This window comes from Colletotrichum scovillei (assembly GCF_011075155.1).
Source record: "Colletotrichum scovillei strain TJNH1 chromosome Unknown Contig00013, whole genome shotgun sequence".
Taxonomy (NCBI): Eukaryota; Fungi; Ascomycota; class Sordariomycetes; order Glomerellales; family Glomerellaceae; genus Colletotrichum; species Colletotrichum scovillei.
The window spans coordinates 301,428-321,050 of NW_023336271.1; the positions used below are offsets into that span (position 1 = coordinate 301,428).

Genomic DNA, 19,623 nt, shown 5'->3' on the forward strand with positions numbered 1-19,623 from the left:
TTCTGGAGCCCAAGCATTTCACTAAACAAGCCCGACAAGTCCAACATTCCACGCATTTCGTTCCTCACCAGCACTCATTGGTCATTTCGGCCGTGGTACCTGATCAGCAGAAGCCACACCGCATTCGAGACAGGCCCTCCAGCTTCTAGGAAATCTCCCCCAAGCGGTTGGCTGCGCAAGCCTTCTGTCTCAGCACAAGACAAGCCGGCCGGTGGTCGCAGTCAACTCAGCACTCTATCCTCTGTTTCTCAATCATCAATTATTCTGTTGTTTACGACGTCTTACAGGCCAGGCCCCTTGTTGTTGCCTCGTCGAATTACATATTTGGTTGCTCCGAGTACAGGATAAAGTAGTTGCAAAAATAGCAAAACAAGTCAGCCCTTCTGTTTTGCGGTGCTCGGTTCGTCCGAATCGCTCTGCTTGGGGGAAACTACAGCGCTCTCACCATGACTCGACGAGGGAAAGCTATGTTCTATCTCTGACATCACCAGGCTTAGGAAAATCGTTCACGGGCATTGCATCGGGACAGTGCAATTGAGCTGGTGACACTGACCCTGGTCCTGGTTGAGGTGTGTCTCCAGCCCAGCCCTGCTACCAGAGGCGACCTCCCCAACCACCCCTAGGCCACTAGGTTCACAGCAACAACCATCAGTCATCCGCCCACCCATCCACACTCGCAAATCAATATTCAACTGCTGCTATGTAGTGAAAGTGTGGATGAGGTGGCTGTGATGTTGTTGTTGTTGTTGTTGGTCTGATGTACAGAATATTCAGCCTGGAATGTACATGCAGATTTGCTTTGTTCCAAGTGCTGTTTGCAAGTAGTCGCATGCCTCTCTGCATATCAGATCACAACTAATACCAACCTTCACAAACACACATGGCTACATACACCACGTATACACACACTACTGCAAGTTCCTTAGCTCAAGGTATTTGCTCCATCAAATCCACATTCTGGATGTCAAAGACGCGCAATACCCACGGCTGAAGCTTATCTTTCTACCCTACCAGCCAACCCACCAGGCCTTACTCACAAGTCTACCCTCCCTCTCTTTGTATATGAACCACCGGACCCCAACCCTCCCTCCTCCTCGGTCTCCCTCTCTTCAGCTCACCTTCGCCATCCCTGCCCATACTCTCGCTCATAGGGTTGCCCTCCACCAAGGAAGCCTGCCACGTTTATTTCACTGAACCTATTCCAACACCTTATTTCTTCTACCGACCCTTCGACACTCACTCATACGCATCCCGCGTGGCAACGGCAAAGGAACAACAGACAGCCATCACCTCACACAACATTGTGCCAGAGGTACCACTCGAAAACAAAGCTCTCTTCCTTCCTCGGTTCTCTTCCGATCTCACGCTTCCCGTGCTTCCACGAGGCACCAACACAGGCAGTACCCGCCTTTTTGGTGTGATTCTTGAACGAGGGCATTGTTGGACAAAGCGGGTCAGGAGCTTTTGCTGGACTACCCTTCACCACTTCACCTTTGGGCAGAAATAAATCAACTTGGTTGTTGGAAATTCCTCTCACCACCACATCAACATCTCACCTGAGCTACATTGCTTTGCCAGCAAGCTACCTACCACAACAACCTTCACCGCCACCTTAGGAACCACAAGAACTTCGATCCAGGTAAGCTGATCTCTATCGCGACTCCTCTGCTGTCGGCGAGATGGGACTTCGATTTCTCTCATCGAGCGCGTATCGCGGTTTCGTTGGCTCTATTTTTGGCGATCTAAGAGCCTGCTCCATCGCTCATCCTCCCTCTTCCATCACCGGCAGGCGACGTCATGGGCTTGTGACATCAAATCATGATTCTACCCGCGCTTGCTGGCCCGGGTATTTTCATCGTTTGTTTTCTGGGTCCAGTCGGAGCTCCCGTCGAACTTTCTGTCCCTCCTGAGCTGTCTGGTGACTCGTGGAGTGGTTTGTACTTCATGATCTCGCTGGTCCTCCACGATCTTGCCTACATTTCCCGAGGATAGGCACATTATATGAAATCTCAGAATCCTCAACTTGAGCGAGAATGAATCAGTCTTGCTAATACATACATCTCTAGCCAACAAGATGCGCTCCTTCGCGATCATCCCCGCCGCTTTGGCTACCTTGGCCGTGGCCATGCCGCAGGCTGCTCTCAAGCCATCTGCGAACCCCCCCGCCGGTTGCTCCACAAGCTACACTGGCAACTTCGGTCTGACCGTTGTTGAGCTCGGAAAGCGAAGCCTCGATGTAAGCCTACCAGCCTCCGAAGAAAATGAGATTTCATACTGACAAACGCAACAGAAGCGTGGCTCCTGCACTGGAACTGGTTCTTTGGACCTCACCCTCAAGGACGGTGTCCTTACCGATTCGCAGGGCCGCACTGGCTCTATCGTCGCCAACTACCAGTTTCAGTTTGACGGTCCCGCTCAAGCTGGCGCCATCTACACTTCTGGCTTCTCCGTCTGCTCCAACGGCTCCCTTGCCCTTGGAGGCTCCACCACCTTCTACAGATGCCTTTCTGGTGACTTCTACAACTTGTACGACCGTCACTGGGCTGAGCAGTGTTCTCCCATTCACCTTTCGGCTCTCCCTTGCGGCGCCGATGCTCCCGTTCCCTCTGGACAGGTCGTTGGTACCACCATGGTGGTCACTACCCTCGTCACGGTCATTGGTGACGGTCAGCCTCAGGTTGTTCCGACCACGATCCCCGTCCCTCTCTGCCAGATTGGTGACGGACAGGTTCAGGGCCACACCACCCCCTGCGGCGAGTTGCCCCCTGTCACTGTGACGCCCTCTGCTCCCGCCAGCCAGCCTCCTTACACGCCCCCGGGAACCCCCGTTGCCCCTCCTGCAACCACCGCGCCGGTCGTCCCGCCCGTCCCCACCACGAAGGTGCCTGTCCCGGTCCCCTCGGTCCCGTCGACCCCTGTCAACAGCACGGCGGTCGTGACCACCCCGGGCACCACCGCTACCCCGCCTGCGACCACGACCACTCCGGCGGCTCCCCCCGTTGCTGCCGGCCAGAACCTGGCTCCGGCTTCGTTTGTCGCTCTCGTTGCCACTCTGATGGCAGTCGTTTGCCTCATCTAAGTCGCTTGATTCGGAATGTGTGGGTGGACTTGATTAGTCCACAAAGGCTTAATTGGCATTTTTGCTTCTCAATACCCTGCCAAGAAATCGGCATTTTAATTCCATGATGATGACCAAGAAACGGACTTTGTACAAGAGCAGAGGATGGATGGGTTTGCAGGTTTGCAAATAGGTAGCTAGATAGTTGGAAGGGACTGTGACAAGTCCCAGGGAAACCGACCACTAGAACAATACCAACACATCTTCAGCTGTGATACCTTAGTTTGACATGACTTGGTGATCAGTGACTGGAGAGTATGGCATCCGATGTCGCTGCGCACCTACCTTGAGGGGAGTGGCATTTCTCCTGCAGGGATGTGGCTGGAGATAAGATAAGAGCTGCACGGACCTCAGCGCAGACATCTGGGCCGAACCTCCAAATTTGTGGCATGCGCATCCTGCAGTGACGTCTCGGCCAACCTTCTTTCGCTCTGACAACACACGAAAACCCAGCCATCTCTTTCGACCACACCTCTCTCTACGTTACTCCTACCTGCACACGTACGCACACACACAGCCATGTCAGAATACTGGAAATCGACACCAAAGTACTGGTGCAAGCACTGCAGCATCTTTGTCCGCGACACGAAGCTCGAGCGACAGAACCACGAGGCGACGGGCAAGCACCAGGGCGCGCTCAAGCGGTTCCTGCGCGACCTCCACCGCGGCCATGAGCAGGAAGAGCGCGAAAAGGACAGGGCGAAGCGCGAGGTGGAGAGGTTGAAGGGGATATCGTCCGGCACACCATCATCATCATCATCATCATCCTTTTCGAGACCCGGCGGTTTGAGCAGCAGCGGCGCGCCGCCGTCGGCAGAGGCGCAGCGTAAACAGCAGATGGAACAGCTCGCCGAGATGGGCGTTTCGATACCGACGGAGTTTCGGGGCGATATGGCGATGGCGGGGGAGTGGACGGTCACTGCGACAAAGGTTGTCGACGACGAGGACGCGGCGAGGGAGAGGGAGAAGCCTGTTGAGGCCAAGGCTGTTGGGGTGAGGAAGCGGGAGCAGACGGAGGAGGAGAGGGAGGAGGAGGAGGCTGTGAGGGGTTTGTTCAAGAGGCCTAAGAAGTGGGGGAGCACGAGGACGATGCCGGCGGACGACGAGGATCTTGATGCGTTGCTGAGTGGGAATACGCTGATGAGGGCTGTGAAGAAGGAGGAGAAGGAGGAGAAGGCTGAGGTGGATGTCAAGACTGAAGTGAAGCAGGAGGGGGAAGGGGAGGATGCGGCGGGGGCCACGTCTGATGCGCCGGCTGTTAAGAGTGAGCCGGTGGAGGACGAGGCTGGGAAGGGCTTGGACGTGCCGGCCTTGGGAGAGGACGGCGTCAAGAAGGAGGACGAGGCTGCGGGATCCACGGAGGCCGCGGCGCCGGCGGTGGTATTCAAGAAGCGCAAGCCCAAGAACATGCGACAAAAGTGATGGAAGTTTTCCTTCTTTGGTGGGGAATGGATAATACAGCATGTCTAGGGTGCATAGCAAGGCGTTGGGCATTGGATTCATACACTACGTAGACACGGGGTTTCCAAAAAAGATCTACAGATACAACGGCCGCTCAGACTAATGGTCAGGGATGAATACTATCATGGGTGTTTGCATCATGGTCGACGGGAGTATCGGTCTGGCCGTCTGGCGTGTTGTTGCACAGTTGCATTGCATTGGTGATGGGCGAATGCTTCTGGAGCGGCAATACAGCGGCCCCGTTCTGCATCGGCCCGTCACCAAACGTGCCAATTACAGGGCCTGAATCTTCCCCCGGGGACGCAGGACGGGGGTTAGCGGGGTAACACATGACTCACTGGGGAAATGGAAGTCACTGCGCGCACCGGCACCGGGCAGAACGGGGACATTTCTCCTACCTACCTTAGGACTTTGGTACGTCCAGTCTTTTTTCTCGGCACGCGTGGACCTCCAACTCCCGTCACTCATTTCCATTGCGTGGTAACGTGGTTGGGGTCACACTCACTCACGTCCAATCTCTCTCATCCAAGGTGGACAGCAAAACCCAAAACAACACAACAACACTTCAGATTACACTGCACGCACACCTCACTTCCACCCGCGCACTCAAAACGACCTGGTACACCATGAGGCTTCGCAATGGAAAAGACGATGGTGTCCCCCCCAGCAGCTAGTCCCTCCACCATATCCCCAGCCAGCAGCTCTCACCTCGGCAAACGCCACGACCACAGCGAGGACGCCCAAGAATCCTCTTCCGGCGGCGGCGGTTACAATGGCGGACCCGGAGGAGACGGCACACCCGGCGGCCGCAAATCCTCATCATCCGGCGGCTCCCGCCCCAAAAGAGCCCAGGTCTCCCGCGCCTGCGCCCGCTGCAAAAACCTCCGCCGCGCATGCAACGAATACCGCCCCTGCAAGCGCTGCGTCGACGCCGGCCTGGGCGACCAGTGCCTCGGCCTGCCCGGCCCCGTCTCCCTCGCCTGGGTCTCGGACGGCTCCCAGGCCTTTGGGCACGTTCCCCGCGAGGCCGTCCAGCGCATGGCGGATCTCCTTCCGGCGCGCGTGATGGATTACTGCGTCGATCGGTTTTTCGCGCGGTTGCATCCTACCATCCCCATCTTGACACCCGAGTACGTTGCGCAGATGAAGGTCGTTGCCGGGCCGAGCGAGGTCGGGATGGAGGCGCATTGTCTCCTAACGGCTGTGTGCGCGCTAGTGCTGCTTCAGGTGGAGGAGCCGGAGAGTCTGTGGATCCAGGGTCTGATTCCGGAGAAGAATGCGCTGCATGGGCGGATGTTGTTCGAGGAGGCGCTCGCGGCGCATCGGAATTTCGCGAGAAGGTCGAACCCGACGTTTGAGCAGTGTCTGCTCACGTTTTTCCTGTACGCGTGCCACTCTGCGCTCTTTCACCACAGCCAGGCCTTCTTGTTTCTCAGGGAGGCGACGACGCTGTTTCTGCTGCTGCGGATGAATACACCCGAGGCGTCGGCGAGTCCGGCGGCGGCGGTGCTGGCGGATCGGTTATTTTGGGTTCTGCTGGTGTCGGAGCGGTCGCACGGGATCCGGTACCGGCGGCCCGTGACGCTGCAGATCACGGCCGAGTCGCCTACCCTGGGCGCCGACGACCCGAGCCTTTCGGGGTTCTGGAGTTTGGCGGCGCTGTTTAGTCCGCTGGACACGTCGTTTATCGCGCTGTTGAATATGGAAAAGGTGGCGACGCCGCCGTCGAACGCGGCGTTGACGTATATCGAGACGGCGGTGAACGCGGCGCTGCGGTCGACTTCGGATCTGAAGGATACGCAAAAGGCGAATTTGAGGGTGACGCAGCTGTGGTTGCGGATTATCCTCTGGCAGCTGCGTCTGCGGTTCGGGTACCTTGCTGAAGAGTCCGTTCACTCGCCGAGCATGACGTATCACTACCCTCTCGAGGTGGCCAAGGACCTCGTGCTCTCGACGCGGGATTTGCCCGTGGATAGTATCAAGGTGCACGGGGTCGGGTTGACGGAGAAGTTGTTCGACATCGCGAGCGCGGCGGTGGATGTGCTTGCGAGGGTGCCGATTACGAAGCCGTCGAGTCCGAGGGGCGGCCGGATGGGCGGGACGGGCAGCGGGCCGGAGGACGATTTGGAGTACATGCGGCGGCTTATTACGCGGTTGCCTGGGGGCAATTCGATTTACGATGACTTGTTGGAGAAGCATATCCAGCAGGCTGTGCCGAGTATGGCGATTGCGGGGACGTTGGCGCGTCGGCCGACGTGAGATACGTTTTGATACCATGGACATGCAGCATATAGCACTTGGGAAGAGAAAGGAATGCGGATTCAGAGATGGCGAGGTGAGGGTCGAGACTTGTTCATTATGCATGAGATTACGCTAGTAGTGTATCTAGTAGAACAATAACTTCAACTATAGGGGTATCCAACATCCTCAAGACCCGTCCCCTTAAACATCCTTTCCATCTTCTCTTCTTTTTCCCGTACATTAGAGACGTAAGTTAGTGCTCCTCGGCCAATTTCTTCTCACTGTTGAGCTCATGCGAGTACGGATCAATCTTCGTCTCCGCAAACTTTCTCGCCGAGACCTTGTGCTCAAACAACAGATCCAGCTCGGCGTACGTCCTCCCCTTTGGCTCCGGCACGCGGAAATACACCCACACGGACGAGAGCAGACACGTGCCGGCCCAAAACAGCGCGGTGCGCGCGCCCCAGTTCCACGCCGTCGACGAGAGCTGGTAATTCGTCATGACGTTGACAAAGATGTTGCTGGCGTTGTAGCCCGCGCGCGCGAGGACGATGGTCTTGTTCTTGAGTCGCGTGGAGGAGAGTTCCGAGACGAGGGAGTACGTTACGGGACCGACGGTGAAGTCGTAGACGAAGGTGAAGACGATGAGCATGGCGCCGATGGCCCAGACGGAGGCGTTGCTGTTGGAGAAGGAGAGGCAGCCGACGATCAGCAGCAGGCAGAATTGCGCGCAGAGGCCGGAAAAGTGGATCGTGCGCCGGCCGATGCGGGACATGAGGAACCAGGAGCCCGCGGTGCCGACCATGCCGAGGGCGTACTGGCCCATTGATAGGGAGAAAGAGTTCCCCGGGTCCATGCCGGCCTGCGTCAGAAAGTAGGCAAAGTAGCCCATGAGGTTCTGGCCGCCGAGGGTCTGGACGAGCCAGATGCCGACGACGATTTCGGTGCGGCGGAGGTCGACGCCCTTGAAGCAGTCTGCGTAGGTCACGCCCTCTTTTGCGCGCTTCTCGAGCTCGTTGGTGTGTTCTATCATGGCGATTGTCTCGTCTGGGTTGAAGTTTGGCTGGTTGCGGGAGGTGAGGCGGAGGAGGGCGCGTTTGGCGGCTGGTTTGTCGTTGTGGCGGACGTACCACCAGGGGGATCTGCTGTTGTTAGTAAAGGGACAGAGGAGAGACGGGGAGAGGAGCTTACTCTGGGGCGAAGAAGAGGCCGACGAGGATGGGGATGGGCCAGACCCATTGGACTCCAAAGGGGATTCTGTAGGCCCATTCGTCCTGGTGGTGGTAGGAGCCCTTGTTGACGGCTGCGGAGAAGAATTGTCCGATGACCTGGATTTCGTTAGTTTGCAATGTCTTGTAGTCTGCCTTCTGGTCCTTGTGAAGAGTGACCTACCCAGCACATGTTGATGAAGGTGGTGAGATACGGCCTAAGAACGACGGGAGCGACCTCGGAGGCGTATGCCGGCGTGACACTCTGGAAAGCACCCCATGGGATTCCTGCAAGACGTTAGCAGCGATACTCGAAGCCAGGTTGGAAGTCGGGGCATACCGCAGAGAACCTCCCCAAGCACCAAAATCTGCACATTCGGCGCGAAAAACAGCACAAAGATAAACGCAATCATCAACACCAAGAACCCCATAGTCGTAACCCGGTACCCGTACCGATCCGCCGTCCAGCCCGCGATAACGAGCCCGAAAATCTCGCCGGCGCGGGCGCCGTTGCTGAGGCCGGACTGCCAGGCGGCGGAGATGACGTACTTGTTCTGGGCCTCGACAAAGGTGCCGTACTTGCGCTGGAAGACGGCCGAGGAGTAGAGGTTGCTGAGGAGGGCGAGGTCGTAGCCCTCCATGATGAGGGTGGAGGAGAGGAGGACGGACCAGCCGATTGCTTTTGGGTAGGTGCGGATGGCTTCGAGGAGGGACATTTTGTGTTCTGCCGAGGCGGCTTGGGCGGCTTCCGCGGCGAGGTCTTCTGGGTGCGCGGCATTGTGGGCGTTGTGGTTCTTGGGGGCGTCGTCTGTGATTGAGGTGTGGTGGTGGATGCCCGTTTCCTTGTCCTCTTGGACGGGGGAGGGGACCTTTGGGTCGGCCATTTTGGATATATGTAAGGGGTATCAATATGTATGATGCTGGGTGTATTACGGATGAAAGATTGGATGAGATGTATGAGATGATGATGAGGAAGAGATGAGGGAGGCGGGTGAGAGTCGGGGATGCGCGAAAGTCGGACGCCTGAAGGAGGGAGATGAATTAAGTTGAGGAGGGCATTCGGGGCGTCTTATATCCCTGGAAGGATGGAAGAGCCCGATTCAAAGTGACAGCACCGGTTACGACAAGAAGGGTCGTAGTCAAAGTAACATTAGAAAGTGTTTGTAGCGCAACAGTGAGCAATGTACGCGGTAGTGAGAAAAAGGATGAGGTGAGAGGTTGGAAAATAAAATAAAAATCAGAGCTAAAAGTTGAGTGACAAGACGCCCTGCGCTTGAACCGTGCGCTCTACCGCAGTAATTAGTCGCGGTTTCCCTTGGGGAATAAGTTCGGGGAGAGGGGAGGGGGTCCTGGACAAGATGGGTTTGGCGTGATTACGTTGATTTTCGTGTGTGTGGTCATTGTGGTGAGGTGAAGGAAGGATTTTGCAGCATGTTGAAAGTATGTCAGTCTCGGTTGACATGGGGTGGTTTGTTGCTCTGCCAAGCCGTCTGATTTTGGTGATGAGCCATTCCCTCCCCGGTCCTCGGTATGGTGGAGGGTGGTCGGTGACTCTGTGGTGGTAAGGGGGAGGGGAAGATGTGTCGAATCATGTTGTTTTTCTCATCTCCATGGGCAATTTGTGGAGAAGCGGAGGATCAGTCTGTCAGTCTACCGGTACGGAGCAGGTATGAGAAATGGTTGTGGGGATGACATGTAGCGACGGGATTGGTCTCTTGAATCTCGTTTTGGAGGGTTTCCCAGCTGGTGCTCCGAGAATCTGGATACGACTATGGAGATGGAATCTCGAGCTATGGATTGATGGAGAAACAAAGGCTTCACTAAGCCTTCTGCAGGTCTGGTGATGGCGTTCTCGACTCGTGCCAAGGTGTAGCTGGAACCCATTCTGATCATTCTGGAGATGGTGGCACGAGGCGTCAACAGGAGACTCCGCCGACGACAGTTCTCGTGTACGGAGAGTCCGTACGGATCAAGGGGAAGAAGGAAAAAAGTAGGGATCGGAATGATGGGTTGACGCTATTCGCACCACGGCATCCATCTCACGAGGTCGAAACTAGATTGAGCGCCTCACCTTGTCCCGAGCCGAGCTCCATGCGCGTGTGCGGCGTAGCCACCGTCAGCCAGGCCCGGGGCGCGGTTTTTCCCCAGATTCGGGATGAGACCAACCCAGCCATCCATGATCCAGCCCAGTTCTCCAGACTTTTGTTGGATGGCCCTGAATCTCCATCACCACTTTTTCTTCCAGAGTCTTGACCGAGGCGAGGTCTGATTGGTGGGAAGGCATGACGTTTGTGGCTCCCGCGGGAGACAGGGGGGTCGGAGGAAGGTGCGGAGTCTAGCGGAGCATCTCCGGGTCCGGGTGGTCTCCACTATTTGGGGCCGACAGGGAAGGCGGAGTCTCCGCCCGTTGAAGATTTCTCTTTCTTCATCTTTTTTGCATCTTGTGTCACAGTACATCTGAAATGCACCATCATCCAATGAATTAAGATCTCCCTATGCGGCGGATGCGGAGTCTAAGCACTTTCTTTCAATGTTCCAAGCCGCCGGAGCGCTAACCAAAGGCTAATGATGAGCAGAAAAATCCCAAGGAAATTGAGGGCAAGACAATCCCGCATATCTCCGCTTCTTCAACAACTTTACTGAGTACTGCGTACGGAGTACATACGGATGCTTCGTATCCACCTTGGCACATCGAACGGGCGGAAGCAATGCGGAGTGAGGGGAAACCTGTCTCCTGCGACCACACGTTGCATACCTCACCGTACCTTACTGCGTATGGCTACTTGCTGCGAACCTGTGAGAGTGGGAGAGATACAGACGCAGCTACGAAGACTCAGCAATTAGATAACCAAGAAAAGGCGGGGAACAAGCTCATTCTCCCATCGGCATCTCCACAGACAAACGCACTCAGTCTCTTTGAAATTTCACCCCGTCACACCTCACGCGATGCATCCTCTTCTCCCCACGGCCCTTCTACGGACTGATTCCGCCGGCACGACATTCATCCCCCCCTCCCCCTTCCTCGATGGAAGCAGAAACCCTCGCCCGAAATGAACCACTCAACCCACACACGACCACGATAACCACAACTCTACTCCCGAGTCCATTTCCCTTCGCACGAATACCCGCTACGCATACTCCCCCCACGCCCATCGCTCTTCTCTCCGCTGCAGGTCATGTCGCCACGCCATTTTTCTGCCCCGGCTACTGATCGCCGCCGTCCCAAGTCCGATGCAGCCCATTCGCCGCGTGGTCAAAATGCGAATCGTTCCCGGCGCGTCCTGACCTCTGCCCATTGACCTCGGATCTCTCTCCTCCACTCGATCTTCACTCAACTCGACCTCTTTCTCTCCTGCTCGTCCCTCCTCCTTCTCCCGCCGCCTGTCTGTCTCTCTCTGCTACTCATCCTCTCCCACCTACCCGGTAGACGACAACCCGCCCTCATTACAGCGTGGCTTGATACGGTGATACCAACTCAACAACCCCTCCTTGACCATGGGATCCCTCGTCTGGGACGATGAGAATCGCTGGGTAGGCAAACAGCCCTGGTGGAAGGACGCAACCTTCTACCAAGTCTACCCCGCCAGCTTCAAGGACTCGGACGGCGACGGCTGGGGCGATCTCCCCGGCCTCATCGCCGAGGTCGACTACCTCCACGAGCTCGGCGTCGACGTCGTCTGGGTCTCCCCCATCTTCGAGAGCCCCCAAGCCGACATGGGCTACGACGTCTCCGACTACCAAAAGATCTACGTACCCTACGGCACCGTCGACGACGTCGATAACCTGCTGGACGAGTGCCACAAGCGCGGCATGAAGGTCATTCTCGACCTCGTCGTCAACCACACCTCTGTCGAGCACGCCTGGTTCAAGCAATCCCGCTCCTCCAAGGAAAACCCCAAACGCGACTGGTACATCTGGAAGCCCGCGCGCTACGACGCCAATGGCGTGCGGCACCCGCCGACGAATTGGCGCGGGTACTTCGCGGGCCCGACGTGGACCTGGGACGAGCACTCCCAGGAGTACTACCTCCACCTGTACGCCCCCGACCAGCCCGACCTGAACTGGGACAACGAGGCCTGCCGCGAGGCAATCTACGAGGACACGATGCGCTTCTGGCTCGAGCGCGGCGTCGACGGGTTTCGCATCGATACCGTGAACAAGTACTCCAAGCGCACAGACTACGTCGACGCCCCCGTCACCGACCCGACGTCGCCGCACCAGCCCGCGCCCGAGATGTGGTGCAATGGCCCCCGCATCCACGAGTACATCCGCGAGATGAACCGCAAGGCCCTGGCGCCGTACAACGCCGTCTCTGTCGGCGAGCTGTCTCTGACGCCGCACCCGTCGCAGGTGATCCCTTACGTCTCGGCCGCGGCCAAGGAGCTGGACATGGTGTTTGAGTTTTCCGTCATTCGGCTGGGTAACGGGAACGGGTTCGGCGCAAAGTATATTTACCAGCCGTTCCCGCTGTCGACGTTGAAAAAGTACACCGAGACGTGGCAGTCCTTCATCGAGGGTACGGACGCGTGGGCGACAGCGTTTTGCGAGAACCACGATAACGGGCGCGCGGTGTCGAGGTTTGGTGATGACTCTACGCCCGAGCTGTGGCTTGCTTCGGCCAAGACGATTGCGTTGTGGCAAGCGACCATGTCTGGGACGCTGTTCCTGTACCAGGGCCAGGAGATTGGCATGACGAATATGCCGGCCAGCTGGGGAATAGAAGAGTATAAGGATATTGAGAGCGGCAATTTCTACTCGGAGGCGTTGGAGTCTGGGGATCAAGAGCGGATCGAGAAGACGATGCATGGCTTGCGTATCTTGGCGAGGGATCACTCGCGGATACCGTTCCAGTGGGATGATAGCCCCAACGCTGGTTTCACGAGGGAGGGCGCGAAGCCGTGGATGAGGGTGCATGACGAGTACAAGTCCATCAATGCCGCGAAACAGCGCGGCGACCCAGACTCCATTCTGTCGTTCTACAAGAGGGTGCTGAAGCTGAGGAAGCAGCACCGCGATGTCTTCGTCTTTGGTTCACATCGGTTGATTGATCCGGAGAACGAGAGGACGTGGGTCATACTCAAGGAGAGTCCTGCGCCGGTGAATGGTAAGGAGGGTGGGGTGAAGAGGAAGGCGCTTGTGGTGATGAACTTTTCGAAAGAAGTTGGGGAGAGTGCTGGGGATGTTGCGGCGTTGCTTGGGTGTGAGGCGCCTGAGGTGCGGCTGTTGGTTGGCACGAGGGAGGGCGGGGAGTTGGTGAAGGGAGTTGCGCCGGTGTTGAAGGGGTGGGAGGCGAGGATTTATACCAATTTTTGAGGGTTAGATGATGGATACCGTGATGCTTGATAGAGGTTGGGTTCAGAAGCGAGGAGGGGCTCTAATGATATAGACATCCATGTTCACCATGCCATGTGACTCCATGCTGTGCGGCCTATATTTTTCTAAGTGAAATTGTTTTCGCAGTCATAGGTTACACCTTAGAAAGAGTCAGGGATATCAGTTATCTTACAATTTCTATCACTCATTAATGCCTTATTTGTCTCTTTCTTCATATGATCATACTGGGGGGCAGGGGGGGGGGGGCCAAACTGCAACATGTCTCATTATTCGAACTCTCAGAATATTAGGTATGGCCAACAGCCAATTTCCAAAAAACAAAATGGCAAGCAGCCTCCTCTTACTTGTAGGATGCAGCAGGGCTGAGATGACCCAACAGACGTCGAACCCAGCCGAAATATCCCTCTTCATCTGCAGCTCTGAATACGATAACCCCTTGCTCCGCCTCTCCATCGGGCAAACAAACCACCTTGATGTCATTTTCAAGCTGCTGCAGCTCTTTTGCAGTCACATGTTGGAAGCTTGCTTCCTCGTCTTCAGCCAGTTGTGGGCTTGCGCTTGTCATGGAGCATATACTCATAGCATCCGACCCACGAGTATAATCTTGGATGACGACATGTTTGTTTCTACCCCATCCTTTTGGCTCAATCTTTGACACCTGATAGGCGTAAATGATGTCTTCCTTCGTCTTGAAGCCGTGGGAAATATTCCGATCGGATGAGCCCGCCGCCTTTGTCCCGAGACCGAGGCACGGTAATAGTGCGGCTCCAAGTTCGCAAGATGCCTCCCCTGAAAGGCGATCGCTTTGTTTGAAAGTGAATCCGCTAGCAACCTTGATGCCGGTAATCATGTACACCGCCTTCGATTGGTAACTATTGAGCTTCATATATGCCTTGACTTTCGGGTCGTCGCATCGTTTCTGGATCTCTTCCTTAGAAGGATCTCTTCTGAGGTTTGTCGTCTGCAGGGAATCTATGGTGAACTCGCCGACCTTGATGTGCTTGCGGCTGCAGCCAATCTTCACAGTGATCTTTTCAAGGAAGACGGCCCAGATGCCAGCGTCGAACGAGTTGGCCATTTCGACAGACTCCGTGTAGGCTTCTAGGTTTGACGTGGTCGTATCATATTTGTAGTTGGGCTCCGCTTCGCTGGGCTTTGTGTGGTTTGTGTGGGTTAGCGACGATGTTTGCGATTGCTATGGCCTCTCTGGGACGGAAATCCCAGTTAGGTGGGAGCATGTAAGTTGGCACAGAGCCCATGATGAGCAGTACAACAGGTAGATTTTTGAGGCAAAGAAATTTCCGGTAGTAAGCTCGATGATTCGAAGCCTTTTATCTAAGAGACTTAAAGCAACTCCGCCGTACGTTTTTCGGTTTCGATTGGGACATAAAGTACGTGGAGAACGTGTTGTCTTATGTGGTCACGAATGAAATTCTTTCTCTGGACATCCGGCAAGATATTGGCAATCAGTGCGGCTGAAGTCCGATGGAATTCCATGAATCCATGTGTTACGCAGGAACCAATGATATGTTAACAGCGTGAGACTCGGAGCTGAGGAGCTCCGCCACCGCATACCTAGCATTCAAAGACCGTAGGTAAATGGCACAGGGTGTCGAAGCTAACACCACGAGGCTTGATAAGATTTACAGGCTGGAACTGCACCAGATGAAAACATATATTAGCGACACGCCGGGGCTTGTTTGGTGTCAAACCTACCTCCCGCATTCAGAAGATATAGGAAGAAAAGTTAAACAGGTAGATTGTAAAATCAACAAAGAGATCTATGTGGGAAGATACAACTGGACCTGAGATTGGATGCTTGACAAGATGTGAGTAGCTGAGAAATGGATGTGCCAAGATCAGGGATTACTGTTCACTGCCATCAACTGCCGAGGCGTGAGACAAGCTGTCTTATCTGAGTTCTTCAAGAGAGACATGCCTCGCTTAATTGACATGAGCGCCTGTGCCAGTGTCCCTACCATTGGACTCGACTTGGCTGCTGGTAAGATCTTACTAAGGTACCATTGCCGTAACATTACCACAGCGAACGCACTGGACTGGCCCCGTGCTTTAACATGAGCACTAGAAAGGGAGCATCTGTACATGCAAGTTTTCGTACTTTATTTCGGACCAAATAGAAAGAATAAATTCTCATCGAAATCCAGCGTGTAGTCTGTGCTAAATCTTCCACTCCCAGTCGGAGAGGTTGAAGGAGTTGTCGGGTGGAAAATGTTCATGATCAAACACAACCCGGTCATCTACTTTCCTCGTCGTAATCTTCCGAAGACTATAAGCGATAACTACATCGCCATACGAAACAGGTCGATCCAGCTGTGGCCGATGCCCGGGTCGGAACTTTCTGGCATTGCTTTCCAACTTCACAGAACTAGCTGGCTTGATAATGCTGGTCAAGGAAATCCGCGAGAGCATTCTGGGATCGTTCTCGGGGAGTATCTGTATGCGTTTTAGTACCTTCATGCCTAAAACACCGTCATCTTCACATCTCAAAACTGTGACTTGTCTGATAGCGCAAGCTGATTCAAGCCTGGTGGAAATGGAGCAACACAAAGCCCTGTGCCCATACATCGAGTACGATCGTACCTACATTCCTCGGCGAAGCTGAGTGAGAGAAGAAGTTCATAAAAGGGTGAAAACATGAAAAAAAAGAAGAAAATAGAAGTGAAAACGAACAAGAAGGAGAAAGATTTCAGACGTATGATGGAAATTTTCGGAGACTTACAATATCTGTTGCATCGCATCCACAAAATGCACAATACAATCCATCCTGCAGCCAGACACGGTGACATATCTGGCAGAATGTATACTTGTCATCTCCTAGGTCATTCGCAGGCTGGAATTGGGGTGCAATAGTATCCTTCGACGATCTCATGCCTCCGATATCAAAGCCGTCTGCTTTGCGTGTAAGTGTTAAGCTCTTAGCTACCTTAAGCCCCGCAACGATGAAGATCGGCTTCTTCAGCTCTTTGTCAAATCCGTAAATGGCCTGCGAGCGACCCTGATCATTGGACCAGTTCACAAAATACTCGATAAACCTCCTTGGATCGAAATTAAGTGTCTGAATAGACTCTGCTGTAAGCAAGAACTCATCATAGTTCACCGACTCCGAGGTAACCAGTAAATTCTGTAAGACTCGAGTATGATCTTGGATCAATGGTTGCTTCACCACACCCAAGGAATGTTGAAAGTCGGGGGTCTCTGAAGCCATAGTTCGTTTTATGCGTGTTCCCAACTGACCGATATTTTTTGAAGGATCGAGTGGGTGTAAGATAATGTCTCCCAGAGCAATGGCATGACTTGGTCGAATCCAAGTGTCCTCGAAAAAATATGACGATCTTTGAAAGTATTGGGTTTCGGATTGAGGGAAGCGATTATAACAAGATTGAAGAGATTGGTGGACGAGTGCAAATGCGTTTTCAAGTCCTTCATCGCCATCTTTGAACAGCTGGCAGGGTTCGACAAACCTTAGTCGCTCTCGCCTTTCGTCCTGACCCCTGGTCATGATGTCAAAAAGGGAAAGGATCCAATCTCTTGTTCCCATGATGGTATGCAAGTGACCGAGAGATTCTTTGCGCTGTGCCATGAACTGAAGAGTACAGGCGGCAATAGCGGCCATGATAGTTGTGGCAACAGAACAGCCCCACAAGGTTGGTTGGCCGGGGCCGAATCTCACTTGGCCGAGCGTGCCGTAGATGTTTCGAAGCAGGCCCTTCCCGTGCCTTTGTGGGTTACACGCTGGTATGAAAGTGCCATCGTGCAGAGCACCATGAACTGAAATAACCGAGTTGTATCTCGACGGGAGAAGTTCATGTACGGTGTTCTTGTTGTTGTTGGCTGCCGCGAAAAACAAGACTTTGTCTTGTTTCAATCTCTCGGCTTCATATATCGCTGACTCGACTGATTCCCCAGGTCCCTCAAAACCAAATGCCATAACGAAGATATCCACGGACCAGTTTTTCACTGCGTACCTGATTGCCTAGCCGGTGTCAGTCATTAATGCTTCAGAGAGCAAGATGAAGGTCACATACTGCTGCAGTATCGATACGCGCTTTAGGGAGGTCCTGAGAGTACTTGGCAACCCGAACTATGAAGATCGAGGCTTCAGGCAAAAGTCTGAAAAGCAGAGCCGCAAGTAATGTTCCGCGTTGGCCAGGGTCCTCATCCACCATGTAAGCTGATTCCATCAGGCTGTCGGACCAACCCAGTAACCGATGTAGACCTTCGCTGCCTTGAATGACAGAATTATTGAAGTTGCAGCCCGTGTCTAGAATCGCCACCTTCACCCTGCTGTGGTCCTCTGCCGGTCCCAATTGCCTGTTGGCCACCTTGAATTGTTGTAACCAATCTTCTATCGGATTCGGAATCTCCTCGATGGATGAGTACTCTTCTTCCCGAAGGAAATATACCATTTCTTCCAGATTCTGTCCAATGAAGTGAGCGTGTTCTTCCAATTTGTCACGATCTTCGACAAGCACCCAGCTTAGGATATGCTCGAGTTTCGATAGTGAAGATTCCCAACGATCGCGAACCTCAGCACTCAGTGAGTGATATTTGCCAGGTAACTGATCAAGCATAACCATTATGACCACAACCATCTTCTCAGCATCCCTCCAGTGTTCCCTGCTAGCTGCTGTCGAATGCATCTAACTCCCATTCTGTCCTTCGCGTGATTTGACATCTATTACCAATGCCTCTAATTTTTTTAGTTGTAACTGTAGGTACTTTCGATACTCCGGATCGGATAACTTATTCGGCGTGTTGGGTGATTCAGAACCCGACGTTTCAGAAGCCACAGACTCTGCCTGTCTCTCATCCATTTGCGGAACGACATCAGAGTTAACACTAGTATTCTCTCCGTCATCGATCGTCGGCCACGGAAGTGATAGAAGTGCAAACTCGTGCAGGTGTTGGAGAAAATGCTCGCTGATTTGGTCCTTGGGCTGGTTGTCATCAACGAAGCCGCATATGGGACACGGCATCAACGGCAACCTTGTGGTTTTGCTCATCTCTGCAAGCATTGGCAATTGAGATGACAGCAATGCGCTTGAATGAGCCTCGCTCATGTGGGCTTCCCATTTCGAGACACTACCAAAGATGCATTCAGAGTATGGCAGCAATGGTACACAGAACTCGCAAATCCATGAAGGTTCCCCATGTCTTTGGCGAATATGTTCGATAAGATCGCTGCTTGTAACGAACATTTCGTCCCAAGAGGTACAGTCCTCTATCGTGCAGGTGTACGGAAGAACATCGTGGGCTATATGGTGGCTTTGTATTAAAGTCAGCATGAGAAGAGTCCAAGGTAGACTGTCCAAGACAAACCTCCATTTAGATTTCCACTTTGGCTCTGTCTTGGCATAGTCAGACGAGAGTAAATCTGCACAATATGGGCAGCTGAACATCTGCCCTGCTGCAACTTTTGGACAACGAGGATACTCCTGATTGATACCTGTGTGTGTTGCCCTTGTTGTTGTCGAGACGGCTTTGCGAGTTACAACCTTCTCTACATCAAAGTCTGAGCCCAGCTTAGTTGCTGTCGGACCGGCTGACTCTGTTTTGGCAGACTTCACTCTATCAACCAATTCGCTGCCGAGAGTCAGAGCATTGTCGGGTTCTAGGCTCGACTTTTTGCTGGTGGAAACAACAGTGTGACTTTGATGGACAGTTCCTTTGTCAAGTTTCTGCTTGTCCATTCCAAGGTCTTCTTGTGGTTTCTTCACCACTGACGCTGGTGTTGTCCGTGTATTGTTTCGGTTCGCGTGTTGCATTCGGTGACGTCGTAAAATGTTGGCCTGGACTAGGCGTTGTTGTATCGGACTGATGGTATTACCAGGGCTTTGCGATGCTTCTGACCTAAGGGATTCCATCCATTCCATCCATTCAGTAGATGTGCACAACTTGGGTTGGCTCTGTCGGCCGTGGGCAATCTCCAGAAGGGCTATCTGATATGTTCGGAAATCTTCGAAATCTTTCTCGTTGAGTTGTGCATCAATCTTTGCATATCGATACTTGGTTCCCGACTTTCGAATCGCTGTGGATAATCTTGCAAGTTTCTCCAAAATCTTGTGAATGTATGTTTTTTGTTCTTCATAGAGAGTCTGCAAGCTGTCCTCTTCAGCCGAATCACTATCAGTAGCCGATTCTGACATCGATGATTCCGATCTGCTTGCTCCTCTAACAGTTGGTCCTTCTTGTCGGCATACTGGAAGTTCTTGAGTCTCAGTCTCGACGAAACCCAAAGAG

The 19,623-nt window shown here is 53.9% G+C and overlaps 6 protein-coding genes across 6 annotated transcripts; 4 read left to right on the forward strand and 2 right to left on the reverse strand.

Annotated features, from left to right (window-relative positions):
* The first annotated feature begins 514 nt into the window (after positions 1 to 514).
* HER10_EVM0011054 (covalently-linked cell wall protein) lies at positions 515 to 3,329 on the forward strand. The gene is made up of 2 exons (XM_035480496.1): positions 515 to 2,236; positions 2,291 to 3,329. The coding sequence occupies exons 1-2, from the start codon at positions 2,075 to 2,077 to the stop codon at positions 3,077 to 3,079; spliced, it is 951 nt and encodes a 316-aa protein (XP_035325969.1). The 5' UTR covers positions 515 to 2,074; the 3' UTR covers positions 3,080 to 3,329.
* A 157-nt stretch (positions 3,330 to 3,486) lies between these two features.
* Positions 3,487 to 4,728, forward strand: HER10_EVM0005826 (U1 zinc finger). The gene has a single exon (XM_035475430.1). The coding sequence runs from the start codon at positions 3,638 to 3,640 to the stop codon at positions 4,538 to 4,540; it is 903 nt and encodes a 300-aa protein (XP_035325912.1). The 5' UTR covers positions 3,487 to 3,637; the 3' UTR covers positions 4,541 to 4,728.
* A 292-nt stretch (positions 4,729 to 5,020) lies between these two features.
* HER10_EVM0004653 (uncharacterized protein) lies at positions 5,021 to 6,994 on the forward strand. Its single transcript, XM_035474289.1, has one exon. It carries the CDS (start codon positions 5,219 to 5,221, stop codon positions 6,836 to 6,838), a length of 1,620 nt encoding a protein of 539 aa, XP_035325897.1. The 5' UTR covers positions 5,021 to 5,218; the 3' UTR covers positions 6,839 to 6,994.
* Positions 6,995 to 6,999: 5 nt separating this feature from the next.
* Positions 7,000 to 9,267, reverse strand: HER10_EVM0004263 (sugar porter family MFS transporter). The gene is made up of 4 exons (XM_035473913.1): positions 8,369 to 9,267; positions 8,213 to 8,316; positions 8,012 to 8,148; positions 7,000 to 7,962 (listed from the first exon to the last, which is right to left on the reverse strand). Exons 1-4 carry the CDS (start codon positions 8,910 to 8,912, stop codon positions 7,074 to 7,076), a joined length of 1,674 nt encoding a protein of 557 aa, XP_035325890.1. The 5' UTR covers positions 8,913 to 9,267; the 3' UTR covers positions 7,000 to 7,073.
* A 1,696-nt stretch (positions 9,268 to 10,963) lies between these two features.
* On the forward strand, positions 10,964 to 13,341 carry HER10_EVM0013181 (alpha amylase; the record flags this gene model as incomplete). The annotated part of the gene is made up of 1 exon (XM_035482545.1): positions 10,964 to 13,341. The coding sequence occupies exon 1, from the start codon at positions 11,524 to 11,526 to the stop codon at positions 13,339 to 13,341; it is 1,818 nt and encodes a 605-aa protein (XP_035325998.1). The 5' UTR covers positions 10,964 to 11,523.
* Positions 13,342 to 13,702: 361 nt separating this feature from the next.
* HER10_EVM0012453 (uncharacterized protein) lies at positions 13,703 to 14,440 on the reverse strand (the record flags this gene model as incomplete). Its single annotated transcript, XM_035481848.1, has 1 exon — positions 13,703 to 14,440. One exon carries the CDS (start codon positions 14,438 to 14,440, stop codon positions 13,703 to 13,705), a length of 738 nt encoding a protein of 245 aa, XP_035325987.1.
* Positions 14,441 to 19,623: the final 5,183 nt, after the last annotated feature.